The sequence below is a fragment of the Chamaea fasciata genome, unplaced genomic scaffold (assembly GCF_029207755.1).
Source record: "Chamaea fasciata isolate MVZ Bird 193981 ecotype frontalis unplaced genomic scaffold, bChaFas1.0.hap1 SCAF_14, whole genome shotgun sequence".
Lineage (NCBI taxonomy): Eukaryota > Metazoa > Chordata > Aves > Passeriformes > Sylviidae > Chamaea > Chamaea fasciata.
Genome location: NW_027094099.1, coordinates 10,368,046 through 10,382,434, shown reverse-complemented (window position 1 = coordinate 10,382,434; position 14,389 = coordinate 10,368,046). Strand labels below are relative to the sequence as shown.

The 14,389-nt window shown below is 43.0% G+C and overlaps 1 protein-coding gene across 2 annotated transcripts in view; it reads right to left on the bottom strand.

Annotated features, from left to right (window-relative positions):
* The window catches only part of TRPM7 (transient receptor potential cation channel subfamily M member 7), a 51,470-nt gene extending 45,199 nt beyond the window's left edge, over nucleotides 1-6,271 (bottom strand). For both annotated transcript variants that reach the window (XR_010723091.1, XM_066196762.1), the window contains exon 1: nucleotides 6,192-6,271. Coding sequence is in view for 1 of the 2 variants with exons in the window: in XM_066196762.1 (XP_066052859.1) it covers nucleotides 6,192-6,194 (3 nt within the window). In the remaining variant the exon portion in view is untranslated. The remainder of the gene's footprint in view (nucleotides 1-6,191) is intronic.
* Nucleotides 6,272-14,389: the final 8,118 nt, after the last annotated feature.

Below are 14,389 nucleotides of genomic sequence, written 5' to 3'. Positions count from 1 at the left end.
AAAGCAATTTGGTTTATACTTTGAAGAGGCCACGGAACCTGACTTGTGCTGGCACAGCTCCATCCATGCCTGTGCACAAGGCTGTGAGACTCAGGAAACATTCATGTGCCACGGGTGATGCAGAGAGTAACCCAACACTTCCTAATGCAATAGCACAAACCAAATCTCAGGCACCTTAAAGCAAGCTTCCAATCCAGCTTCACAGCTCCTGTCAAGTCTGGGGTGCCACAATCCCATTTTCCTAAGCCTCTGCACATGATCCCAACCTATCTCATACCAGCAGCAGCATTTATGCAGTCACATGGAAACCAGTTCAGGGAAATGACCAACAAAATAATCCACAAAAAAAAAAAAAAAAAAAAAAAAAAAAAAAAAAAAAAAAAAGGAGGTGACAAGAGGTTTATTCAATTCAGATCCCTGTGACTGAGCACACAAGGAAGCACAAAGGGACAGGTGGAAAGGAGACAGACAGGATTTAAAGAGGTTTTGACTGGATTACAACACACCCTCAAGAAGAGCTTTGGCACATGTGGGAACAGCTAGCAAAGGGCTTGAACAACCCTTAACCTGAGGTTATTACCCTGCAACACATCTCAAACTCCAGGTCAGTCAGATAATATATTAAATAAAATGAGTAAGAGTGGGAAGGACTGGGCTGCTAAATAATACTAGCTCTAGGAGAGCTCCAACTCTAGAAATTTTTAAGCAGTAAGTGCTTGTGAAATAACGTTTTCCTAACAAAACACCTGGAAATTCATTCGCGGAAGGCATAGATGTAATTTATTTATTAAATTTAAACTTTTAGAGCCAAGTTTTTCAAGTCCACGTCTCACAAAACCTGCAGCATTAGAGAAAAAAATTAGCAGACATTTGGAAAAGAACCATCAGCCAGGGACATTTTGCAAAATTTGACCCAGCATAAGTCAGGGGACTACAAAGTGCAAATTCTTAGCAGAGGTGACAAGAATCAAGTAGATAAGGTAAAGAAAATAAGTATCACTTCGGGTAGAGGTAAGTGTGAACAAAGCATGGAACAAAAGCTGGGATTCAATTACAAAAACCATTGTGCTACCACTAACTGAGCAGTAACTGACACTTTCCCAGGCTTTGAGGATTACAGCGATACGGTGAAAGGCTGAACACCTAGATTAAACTCATTTAGAGTTGTAACTGAGAAAGTATTCTCAAGCAAGAATGATTTAGTGTAACGCAGCAAAAAATATACTTCATTAACCACCCAAAAGGTTGCCAGTAAAAAAAATCAAACCTAAAAACTAAAATCAGCAAACCAGAACTTAATTGCAATATGCCAATTCTCAACAATACAACTTCTTTCCTTTTTTTTTTACATCTGCTCGGTTCAGCAGTAAACAATTAAAGGCAGAATCCGAAGCACTGGGAGTCATCCAGACCAGGCTTTGGGAACCATGACAAAGAAACAAAAAGCTTGACCAGACTGTTACAGATCTTCACAAAGACGTTCAAATCAAAATCAAAAAGAGATCTCAGATTCTTGCTATTAAATTATTATCAGTAAGTCTAGACATTGGTAAGACTCAAACTGTGTATTGGCCTGGTGTATGGTCATTGCAAAACACATAATGCGCATTTAAACAAAAAAAGCACCTGATGTTGGAGTGTCTATGATGTAAATTAGGGCTCTCCACAGACAGACTGAAGATGAAGTCCCCTTAAAGCTTCACAGAGGGTTTACAATAGCTGTTTCTGAAGTTGGATGATCTAAAAACATCAGCTGTCCAACTACACGCAGCAGAGTACTAACCTGATTACTGAATCAGCCTCTAAAAGTCGGATTTTGCAGCTATAGAAAAATCAACAGATATGCTATCACAGAAATCTTATTCCATCCTCCCTGAGCTGAGAACGAATGAAAAAAAGATGGGTTGACCTACATTAACTCAGCAATTGCACATTTGCAATACACACAGTGTTCAAACGCTTCAGAAAATGTGACAACAAAATGCATCAACCAGCTCAAGTTAGAAAGAGTTTCTATGAATCTTCAGGAAAAAAACTTCTACTGCTCTTAATAATATAAAGATTAAATAAACTGTAATTGTGATGCAACTCTTAAGATTTTTTTTTTTTTTAGGAAACACAGAAATTCCCATAATTAAGGTTCAATCCAAGCCTACCATTTCAGTAGCTCTGAACTTTCCTTAAGTTAAGGGGCAAAAAATGCGTAACTTGTAAACCAAGCTGTAATGTGCTGTCAGTTTGGTACCATACTTCAAGTTCTCCTTGGCAATCAACCACGTTTATCTTACAGACTCATCCTCCAACATCCTTATACCATATGCTGTCAACCCACTTGCCACAGTTAAATATTCTGTCCTTTCATAAAGCAGCTTTTCAGAACTACCAGCACCACCATTAGCAATAGTCATTTTACTCCCTGTATTCCCCATATGTTCAGGACACTTTTCTCCCAATTTTTGGGAAGGAAAAGAAAGTCATAAACAGTTTCTCTCTTGTTTTATTATATTTCGTTATCCCATGAGAAGTGCACTGGCCTTTCCCTCTTGGAAAGAGCACAGGAGTAAGAACTGTCCTCTGCTCACCTAACAGCAATCAGACAAGCTGCGTGGTCCCTTCTTCTGTGCAAAAATTGTAAGGGCTGAGGAGGAAAAAAACCTCAAGTTGTTCTGTGCGTGCAGTACACCTGGCAGTTAAAGAAAGTGGCTCACATTCTACATGCTTAGTAAAATATAGACGAAAAGGGTGAAAAAACTCACCACTCCTCAAGAAAACTAGCATCCCTTCCATCAGTGGAACAGCAGTGATGGAGACGGCTCTTGGAATCCCCACTGCTGCTCAGGGCTGTGGTCCCACCCAGTTAAGATACAGCTGGTCGGCTGCTTAATGACTGGCTGCTACTGAAAAGACAAGTCACCTCCTGCACATCCTCCCTCCCCTCCCTGCACAGCAGCAGGGATACCCAGCTAATCCTGTGCTGAGCCAGGACGGGGAGCAAAGCTGGCCAACACTATGGTTTCAAGGGTTTACTTTTTCTGTTCTTTTGTCAGATTAGTTTTCTATTACTTAAAACACAAAACCACCTATAATTTTAGCATAAGAAAAGCCAAGCTTCCCATAATAAAAATAACAGAAACCAAGGATTAGGTAGATCACTTCCAGTACTGGCTGTTATCACGATATATGATCCCATCACCTCTACGTTCTCATTATGTGAGCAAAAGCAAAGGGATTAAATAAAAAAAAAGACAATAACAAGACTGCAGAGACTACAATAGAGGAAAAATAGGGCTTCAGGCCAGAGAACACAAAGTGTGCAACAAAAGTTCAAATTCTACCACAGGTCAAGCGGACTGTGTTTTGTAGAACCAATGAAGCACATAGACTCACTTGTCAGGGGCCACAGCTATTGGTCAGTATCAGAGGTAAAAAGCGACATAGCTTTAATAATTATATAAGTATCTCATCCAAATACACATAGAGAATGAGATTATTCAGTGATTTATCTGATGAAAAGTCAGCTGCTGAAATTTCAACCACTGAAGGTAAAATGCACCAAGACACAATTACTCAGACACAAGAAACATCAAAACCAAAACTTCAGTTCTGAAAAACACACACATTGATTTCACTATCAGTCTGCCCTTAAAAAAATGGGAAAAAGAAACAGAACTAACATTGCTTGTTTTGGGAAATAAACAGGGCATGTAAATATCACAGCCAATGCTGAAAGAAATCTAGAATTCCAAAAGAAATAAGTATCAGGCAAAAAAAAAAAAAAATTAAAAAAAAGCATGCCTTTCACGTTGACTATTTTGACATGAGAAGTATCATTTCATATTGTCTTGGTATTTCAAAGCTTTACAATATAGAGTCTTTCAAGACTGCAAAATTCTATTACGCATCTCTCTTCACACGAGATTTTTGACAAGTCCTCTTAGAGATTTATTTGCAACACTCCTGGAGTCAAAGTCCAAACCAGTATAGCCAAAGTCTATTATGTCAGAGTCAGTTATTGAAGTTCAAAACAATAATTGTTTAGAAAACGCTCATCTGTCATGACTGTCGACGAGGATTGAATGGTTAACACAAATGTACCTCGTGAACTGAACGTGAAAGAGAAGCTTAAAAAATGTGGGTGTTGGTCCAAAGTTTCCAGGAAAGGGAAGCACAGCAAGTGGCAAAGATAATGATGAGAAAAAGAGAGGACTTTGGATGCTGCAGTCTATCACCAGCAGAGCAGAGAAAGCTGGGCTGATGTGGTAAGACAAAATGGTAATGCAGCAAGACTAGTTAGGCAGAGCCTCAAGGGGCAAGAAAATAAATGAAAGTTTAAAACACAATGGAGTAACCCTCTCCAAGACAATCCACGTGTGGAGATAGATGATCTGATACAGTATCTTTTAAAGTGTGAGATAACTGTCAGATGCAACGTGCTGTTTCAAGGTGCCTTTGTATGACAAGTGAACATTACCTTTCCACTGCTGAGCTCAAGCAAGTAAAAAAAGTATCAAAGTACAACATCAGGAAACTAAGGTACAAACAGTCCAAACTCAGCCTAAACAGCTCCACATGCACAAAGGTTTCCCCCCTCCTGCCTTGAAATAGCAAAGTTAAGAATGGCCCCATACCAGAAGGTATGAAGGATGATCTAGCAGACACTTATCTCACCCACACAGACACATTTTTAAAAAAGACTGAACAGCCGGAATTGCCACATTGAACAACTCACTCCTTAGAATAATTCCTGATTTAATGTTGGACACCATCCAGCAATTATTCAAAGTTGCTAAATAGTCATGGAGCAGCAGGGAAATTTTTAGCAAAATGAGCTAGCATAAAATGTCCTACATTCAACTCAACCAAAACACCTGTTTAACAGAGGTTTCAAAACGTTTGGTAAACACACAGCAAATATAAAACACTGCAAACACACTACATTGCCAGAAAGGCTGCTGAGTCTCAAATTTAAAGAACTATGACAGTAAAAACCAATCTGTACATTTCTAGGCTATGTCAGCACCAAAAAAACTCCACCAGAGCTAAACTAAAAAAAATGAAATAAACAGAAAACCCAAATCCTCCACTCCTCAAAACTAAACCAAACACCAAATCACTTTAGCTGAGAAGAGCAAGTACCACGCAAGTGGCAGATGCCAAGCACTCTTTTAAACCAGAACGGAAGGTTGCATTTTCAGCTTCTTCCTAGTGGAGTGCTGGATTTGCAGCTTCTAGAAAAATACAGCCCACATTTCCACACAGTTCACAGATACACTCAGAAATGGAAGACTCATGAGCACGAATCCCCACGGTTTTTAAGAAAACACTGTGAACCAAGACACCTTTATTTTAAATGAAACCAAGCATCTTACTAGAAGTTCAAGCAGACTGTAGAAATCCACATATTTAGATTTCACACTTATATTTTCAACATTAGAAAGCACTTGATGCGACAAGTCACTCTAAATTCTTTAAATACTAAGGAATAAATTTGTAGGGATGAAGAACCGTTTAACAGCCAGAACACAGAGCTGGAATCGAAACTGTCTTTCCTTTGCAGACACTCATACATCTTCAAGTGTATATACGCTCCCTTACGCACAACATACTGAAACTGCAAAAAACAAATAGGTGTAAAGATCAGAAGGGCAGGACTGCTGCAGCCCGGAGAACTACACCGGGCGAATTCTGGTTTTAGACCAAACCACCATGAGGGACAGAGGCAGCACTGGGAGCACTAACGGGGGGCTCGCGTCCCTAAGCGCTGCGGTGCCTCCGCCGCGGGACCCGGCGCCGCTCGGGGCGCGGAGGGTGCGCGGCACCGGCCGCTGCCCCGGGCCCTGCGCGAGGAGGGCGGCGGCGGGAGCCTCGCCCCGGCGGCGCGGGGCATTCCCGGCCGGCAGCTCCGGCAGGGCCGGGCCCGCGGGCGGGAGATGAGCGGGGGCCGGCAGCGCGGAGCCCGAGCGTCCCCTCCGGCCCGGGGGCGCAGCCCGTCCTTGCCGCCGGCGGGCGGGCGGGCGGCGGCGGCAGGGGGAGGCGGCCCCGGCGGCAGAGGGGCCGCGGCGGCTCGGGGCGGCCGGGACCCGCGGCAGCCGGCTGGGACAGGTCTGATCCGGCGACCCCGTCCCTGCCCCCTCCCCGCCGGGCGCGCCCGGCCCCGCCGCCGCGGCACCCCCGCACCCCGCGGCTCTCACCATTCTCCTCAGGGCCGGGCTGGGTCTCGGCGCCGACTCTGGCTCTCCTCTCGCCGGGCAGCTCCTGCTCGTGGTTCGGCGTCGGCGGTGGCGGGGCCTGTCTCCATCTATCGGGGCTGGGCTCGGCGGCAGCGGAGGGCTGGGTGGGGAGCGGCCGGGCGAGGACGACGCTCCGGGGACGAAGGGAGGCGCGGGACGCGGAGGACGGCGCTGGTTCGGCTCCGCACCGGGACCCAGGGCTGGCAGCAGTCTCGGCCCGGCGCCTCTCTCTCATAATTGTGCGACTCGGCCGGCGGAGGAGCCGCGGCGCTGCCGCGTCAGCGCGCACCGCCCCCGGCAGGAGGAGGGGGCTGTCGGGGCGGTGCTGCCCGCCCGGCTCCCCTCGGGGCGGGCCGGCCGCGGCCGTGCGGGGCGCTCCCGGCCTCCGCGCACGACCGGCGAGCCCCCGGATACCCCGAGAAGGCGCCAGTGGCTGCGGGCGGGCGGGCGGGCGGCCGTGCCGCCCTGTGCTGCTGGTGAGGTGAAGGCGGAGGTGTTAAAAATGGAGCTTCCCCGGAGAGAAGCCCGCCTGGCTGGGAAGGCGCGGCTCAGAGAGGGGCCCCGCACCTCGGCAGAGGCAGCGGCTTCACCTGGGGCTGCGCGGCGTCCCCGAGGGCACGGACCCGGCAGCGAGGGGCCACCTCAGCCCGGGCACATCAGAGCCGGCTCCTGCCCCCGGAGAGGGACCCGGCCTTACTCCTTGTTACTCCTTGTTCCTCACAGGACAGGGAACAGCGCTAGTTCAGATTAGTTCACGCTTTTCTTGCCAGCCCTGCTCGCACATGGTAGTGCCGCCATTAGCACCGCATCGGAGGCATCTTCCAACAGGCCTGAGCCAAACTGGAGGAAATTTCGTTTTGGAGGGAAAAAGGAGGATGCATTTCTTCTACTTCAGTCAACGCAATTTCCAGTTTACATTAGGAACTGCCCAGGGGAGGAACCTTGTCTTCTTTTGTGACTGTATGCAGTCTGCAAACTTGGAGAATGAGTACCACAAATGAAAAGCCTTATACAATAATTTCTACTATATATGTCATTATATATCTTTTGCAACAACCTCTGTGCTAGAGTAAACAGCCTTTGTAAGGGAAGAAGAAGATATTGCGTTTGGCTTAAATTATTTGTGTTCCTTAAATTAAAAAAATAAAAGGATTCTAGAAAAATCTCTCATCTGTTTTTAAAATACCATGGCCATACAAGAGCAGTAATTATATGTAAACTCAATCCAAACATTCAGAGTAATTTAAAACCTTTGATTTTTCATTGTCAGGCCTGATCATTTGTCAGCTGTTACGAGTTACCATGTGTCTCCCCTTGCTGCAAAATGCCAGCATTAGTGTTGGGCTGAGCTGACCTGTGCTCACCTCAACCCTGGGCTTGTGCATCACAGGGTAACAGTCCACTCCAATGATCAAACAGGCATGATCAGAAATCGATCCAAGAATTAGCTTGCAGCAGCCACTTTTTTTTTTTTTTAACAGAACTGTAGATAACAAGAAATAAAACGTTCTTGCATTAACAGCCATTTAGCAGGGCAAGTCCAGTTGTAAATTCCGGCATCAGAACACCTTTACTGCGGACAATAGGTGCAAATTTGGGAAGACCCAGCAACTGAGGCATCCAGCTCGAATTAAGGTGTTGCAGGAGTTCCTCAGCTGCTGGGGAGCTCCTAATACTTGTTTTAAGTTAGCTTCAGAAGAATTCATGCTATCTTACATAGATATGAAAATTAGGCTCTTAAGACTCAATTTGCATAGAAAGGGAGAATTAGGCTTTTCCAGGAAAAACTTAGATGAGTTCTGAGTACAAGATCACACAACAGAACCGATTCACTTTCTTAGAGTGTAGAGGTCCCAAGCCTGCTGATCTGCCACTACTCATTCCTGCCCAGATTCCCATGTGCTAGTTCTTGGCTTAGGGAGCAGGAACAGAAGGAGCAGAGGAAGCCCAGTAGAATTTTTTTGGAAATGGTTCAAGAATCTTTCAAAGTAGAGAAAATGGGGGATTTTTGAATTCTTTATCGTTGACATCATAAAGTGTTTCTGAGAAATTACCTCATTCCTCCTTCCTTTCTCCCTCTTCTTCCCTTTCTAATTAATTGATCTAAAGCTCACATCCCACATTAAGTTAATGAGTCAGTTCTTCTGTGACTAGATCCTTCCCCTCATCTCACAGCAATATTTGGGCTCTGCTGACTTGATGCTCATGATTATCATGTTGGCCTCTAAGTTTCATATTTGTAAATCCAAGAGCTAGAAGAAGCAAGGAAATCAGGAAGAAGTAGCTGAAAGCCTGCCTGGGCATGAGTCTTCTCTGGTACAAGCCATTGGTTTAGGAGAGCATGTGTAAGGTGAGGAATTTCCATGCCTTGTTTTCCTGTTGATCCTGCAGAACTGTTGACATCAACGGTCAACTGAACTGAGAGTTCAGCTGTGATAAGCTTAGTTGGAAGAGAGCACATTGTTTTAGGAACAGCCTGGGATGAAAATGAAAGGAAAATGAGTCATCAACATCCTCTGTGGCTCGTGCTGTCTGGGGGAGCATGAGCCTTCAGTCTTGTGGAGGCAGGACACAGCACCACAGTAAACGCATCCCTGTGACCTGGCAGTGACGGCACACAGCTTAAGGAAGTCACCTTTTATCCTCTTACTACCTTGATCAGCTGATCAGCCGTACAAAACATGGCATGATTTGACCCTAAACTAGCAGAGTTTGTAATCCAGAAGGTGAATTCTTGTACATTCAGATGTTAAATCTTGTAAATCAGTGCACAGTAGGGTAAGTATTTGTTATTTGTCATGCTAAATGTTACCTTTCATTCACACCAAAAGTCAACTCAGAATTCCTCTGCTATCTCCTTCCAAATCAACAGCTATCAGCTGGGCATGGCAAGGAAATAATGAAGCATTATTTTATACCTTACAGCATTTAAGGACCTTTAACCTGAAGCAAGCTTCTGCTATCTCAGATTAAATAAAACTGGTTTAAGCAAAACTCCTTTTGTTATGTGGTTCCCATATCTCATTTTTATATCTCAACTCAAGCTATCAGTCTGTCCTTGACACGTTGAATTTATGAAGTAGTCATCACTAGAACTAGTAAAGTTTGTGGTGTCAACCCCTATAGGTCTTACATCCCATTAAACCAACTGTAACTCAAACTCAATATAAGTGCTAGAGGATAAGAAACCTCTTTTAGGAAGCTCTTATCTCAGTATTGCAATATCCTGTAGCCAAGATACTGCTGTTTGATTGCTCACCCTCACATGGATGAAACACTGACTCATGCATAGAAAAAAACCCACAGCATTCCTCTTGATGAGAAACTAAATGATTTACCATTAAATGAAAGTGACCTGGTTTTGGCTTTCTTTGTTTGACACTATAAAACGTTTTGCCAGATATGTGCTGTTACTCTCCAGTTGCTCAAAATAAGTGCTAGAGTTCAAGTAGTTAAATAAGTTGCAAATGCTAACTGATAAGGAGATCTAGTTAATGTCCCACTCAAGGCCAAACAGATTCTGTGTAGAAAATATTTTTTTGTCCCACAGTGAAGTAATCTGTGGCAGAAAAGAGTTATTATTTGTTTACTTTTCGTATTTTTGAAACAGGGGTGAATTCTCCCAAATGCCTTATTTTTCCTTTGGCCACAGGTTTGTCCTTTTCTGATTTACCCAGGTAAATCATTTCTCCAGCTACAGCTGTAGTGGCAACTCAGCAGTTTACATTTGGACTGCTACTCCTAAAAACTGAAGATAGCTTTTTTTTCCCACATGGAAGTTTGAAATTTGTCAGATAAGGCAAAAAACATACAATAACACAGGTTAATGAGATCTGTAAGTCCCCTCCATTATTTGTGGGAGATCTTCTAGTGCTGATGTTACTGATTTTTTGTGACAACATTTGTCCAATACCTTTCCTATAATCTACCTAAAATCTAAATAATGTTACAATCACATAACCTGGCAGCAATTAAAAAAAAAATTGGAATGGGATGAAGTAAAAACAGCTAGGAGGAGTCTTCTTGCCACTGAAACTAGGGGAAATAAAACTAAGAAAATGTGTAACTTCACAGTTTATAAATTGTTTAGTAATTTTGGTTATTTTGTTGGTTTGTGGTACACACCAGAGTCACACATCTTCTGAAGAGGTCCCAAAGTTTTAGTAATCTTTTTGCATTATATCGAGGTAGTTAGGCTAAGCAATGTGTTAGCTTTAACAGCTGAGATGGATTCCCTCAAAAGAAACAAGCATACAGAAATAGGTCATAAAATCCAAGGTAAATTCAAGATGCACCAGGAGAAGAATGATGTACAAAAGGTTGGTTTTGCATATTTAACAGTCATTAAACAAATTATCCCCTGTGACTGATTTAGACTCCAATCTCACAGACAATGGATGTCTTTAAATTCAAGTAACAAAACTGCTCAGGTATTAAAATCGATGAAATAACATTGGCATCTCAGTGTGCCACAGCCCCAGGGAGGGAAGGTGGAGGTAGCATTGCTTTGGAGGTAAGAGCTGATCTGCTATCACCTGAAGGCCACCAGTGCAGTTCAGCTCCTCTCTAACAACTGCATTTTGGTGTTAACTCAGGGCCAGACCGTATGGCAAAGTCAGCCACTGACCTTGCAACACAGATGCAGGGAATGGCATGTGAGGCTTCTCAGTTTTTTTCAGTGGTTCAGTGCTTTTCTGGGAATGGCAAATCCCCACAAACACTTGGAAAGGACTGGAGGGTGGCTTTCTGATGGCAGCACAAAGGGCCTGATGACCAAATACACCAAGCTCAGAGTGCAAAACCAGTAACTCCAGTTCAACTTTGTGCTAGGACTTGTCACATCCAAATTAGGCAACAGAGTGTGGGTTTTCCAGTTTTAAAATCTGCATTAAAGATATTCCATAGTAATCGGAAGGGATTCCAAGTTAATGAGGTAATTGAGCACATGCAATTCAGAATGTTCTTTTACATGCTCCACAAGTGCACAAAAAGAGATATATTACCCAACCCATCATCTGAAGTAGAATGTAAGCATATGTGGTATTTGGGAATATGAGTTACTTCCTGCTCAGAAAACAGTTTGAGAGCTCAACCAACATAGGCCACAGTCTTGCACAAAACTGCCAAGGGTGTGCCTCCACACATCTCTATTTAGATGTGTAAAATCACTAGCTGCCAGGAACTGTATGGGTGCATTTACATCAGAATGGTGACTGTTTGCAAGATTTTATCAGTGCCCACCTTCAAAAGTATAACTAAAATGACTTTATCTCAGTTTCATTGCCCCTGAACTTTCTCCTCCCATTAACTTTTTTAGAATTTCTAAAGCTGCCCTGTGAAAATTGTTTTTGCTGCAGTCTTTGAGCCCACAAATTCTTGAGTTTTCATGTGTTGGCAGCTGAGCAGTGAGGTGGCCTTTGCAGAGATGATCCAGGTGCAAAAAACAGAGGTGCAGCATCTCCTTCCAGTTGCTTGAACCATCAGGGAAAGCGATGGAGCTGAAGGTACCTGAATTTTACCAGCCAGATGAAGTTCACAGAGCTCTGCTTCTTGATGTTTTGGGTTTTTTTCAAATCCAGGGATAGGTAACTCATAATCAAAATGTAAAATTTTAGGTAACTCTATATGGGACAGGTCTTAATCATACAATTTGAAATTCTAATGTGATAGTGACTATGACAAAAATGTCACTTTGTCCTGCAGAAGCTTGCTCTTCCAGAAGAGAAGGAGATACTAGTGGGCATGCATTTGCTCTTGGTTCCATTGTTACTATAATGTAAATTTACTTTTGAAATCAGCTACCATAGAAATGTTCATCTATCAGATAAATATCTCTTTGCTAACTTTCTGTAGTCAGTTGCTTTAAATCCATAAGGATGGGTCAATTCTCCAGCATAAGTTTCTATACCTTTTGAAAGAAATATTTAGTTAAAAGGAGACCACTTTTCTTGTAGCCATGAAAGGGGCACATCACAACAAAGGTGGAAATTAAATTAACTGAACTGTTGTTGAACCTATAAATGTACCAATCCTGTCGAGTTTCCTTGTATTCCAAAGTGTGTACAATACCCAAGTTCACATATTCTGGCAGCCTTTCTGTAAAACATGGGGAGAACTAGCAAGAACACATTTTAGCCTCTGATGAAACTGCAAAAACCCTTACTTCTTTTGTTTCCAAATCTAAGCCTGGCAGTTACACCACCAGAAAGTCAGTGGGACCATAACACAGACAAGGAAGTGCTGAAGATCAGCTTGTTTTAAGCTCCTGTTACTGGTAGCTTGAGCTGGTGGTCACAATGGCTGTGTTTGTTTTCACAGATTCCAAAAGATTAAGCCTCTTCATTACTGGTCTCCATACTGGAACAGAGGAACATATTATTGTCCAAGATAAAGTAATGTGCAAAGACACTTCAAATCATGCTGGTACTGCTCCAAATAGAAAAATAGGAGGAAAGAAAGGAGGTCCTATGTTCATGAGCAAGGAGAGAGGACAGAAACCAGACAGCAGAATACCCATGAGCACACCCCTAACAAAAAGCTGAAAGCTCTTTGGTCTAAGCACCTTCTTGGTTAAAAGGTCTTTGAGCTGCAAGCAAAAACCTATTCTCAGCTATTTGATGTTCTCAGTATTCAGGGAAACAGGATCTTGCACATTCTTTATCAATAAGAGGAATTCCAGAGATACCTGAGCTTCCACCATCTATCTCTCTCAAGAACACAAAACCTTGAACTTTGATTGCTCACCACTGACAAAAAGGGTAACAGTTTGAGTTGCCCTTCTTCTTTCCTCAAAAACTGTAGAGATAAAGCATTCACCCAGAAAATGTGCTGTAAGGGATGCTTGAAAACAAAACAGTGCTTTAGCTTCTGAAAGCATTAGAAACCCAAAGACAACTTTAAAATATATTTCAATCTGACTGTTTAGTATAAGGAAATTATTCCAAATTAAAAAAAAATCAAACTCATGTTGTGGTGATAAAATTTGAGGTCTACTATGAACTAAAAAAAATTGCAGATCATTGAAGCTGGAAAACAGCAAAAAAACCCCAAAAACAAAAAAAAAAAACAACCCCCACCTTCATAATCTGACCAGCATAGGTGGAATGCTCCTCTGTAGGTTGCCTAGTTCCACCCCTCCTGCTCAGAGCAGACTGCCAGGCCTGTGGCTACTTGTAACTTTGTCAGTCGCCATCCTTGGAGTTCAACATTAATTCCACACTCACAGTGAAAAATTTATTTTTGTGCCTAAATGGAATTGTATTGCAAAGACTGGACTGATCTAAACTGTCAAGCATCCCCTTCCTTAAAAGAAACTGCCTCTTCTACTTGCAATTTTGAGATTTACAGTTTAGCCAGTGTGTCAAATGGAGCAGCCTTAATAAGGTAACGCATGGGGAACAGACAGTGAAAAACAAGTTTGCTCATTGCAGCCATGTCTGTTCTTCTTAACTTCTACTTTTTAAAGTAAGTAAATTCAAAGAGCATTTTGGAGGGTTTTCTCCCCATTAAGCACTCCATTACTATGACTCAAAGTTACTGGAACCTCCAGTGTACAAGCAAAAGAGACTTAAAGTACCTAAAACCATGTGACATACAAAACACCCTATCACAGGGCTGTAGGGATGTCTCGAGGATCACATATCAAGTGCACTCAGGTACAGTGATTTTTTCTTTTTCCTTGCCAACACTTCCAACCCAGCCTGGGTTTCAAGTCTGAGGCTTGGCTGTTTCTTGCCCTTGTGGCTAAGCACCTTCAGCTGAACTATGCCTCCGCAGCACTATTTCCTGGCTGACTGCAGGGAGCTTGTTTCCATTGAGAAGTTTGCAGCTGTGAAGTTTCCAGCTCAGTTTTTCAGGTGTACTTTCACTGAGCCTCAGCACTAACAGCTGTACAACAAGCATTTACTGAGTCACACCAGGAAAACTGATCTAGGTCAATTCAGTTCCTCCTTCTTCATCCCAGGGGGAAAAAATAAGAGAAAAGCAATGTACCAAACCTGTCACACAGGTACTTAACAAGCAGAATTGTAACTTTGCTACATCGAGAAAACCTGCAGCTACATATTCATGGGGGTGTATTATGGATTTTTAATTTACTTGGTATTACGAAGTGTTAATTGTTTTGCCATGAACGTTCATAGTAGGAAAAGGATGAGTTA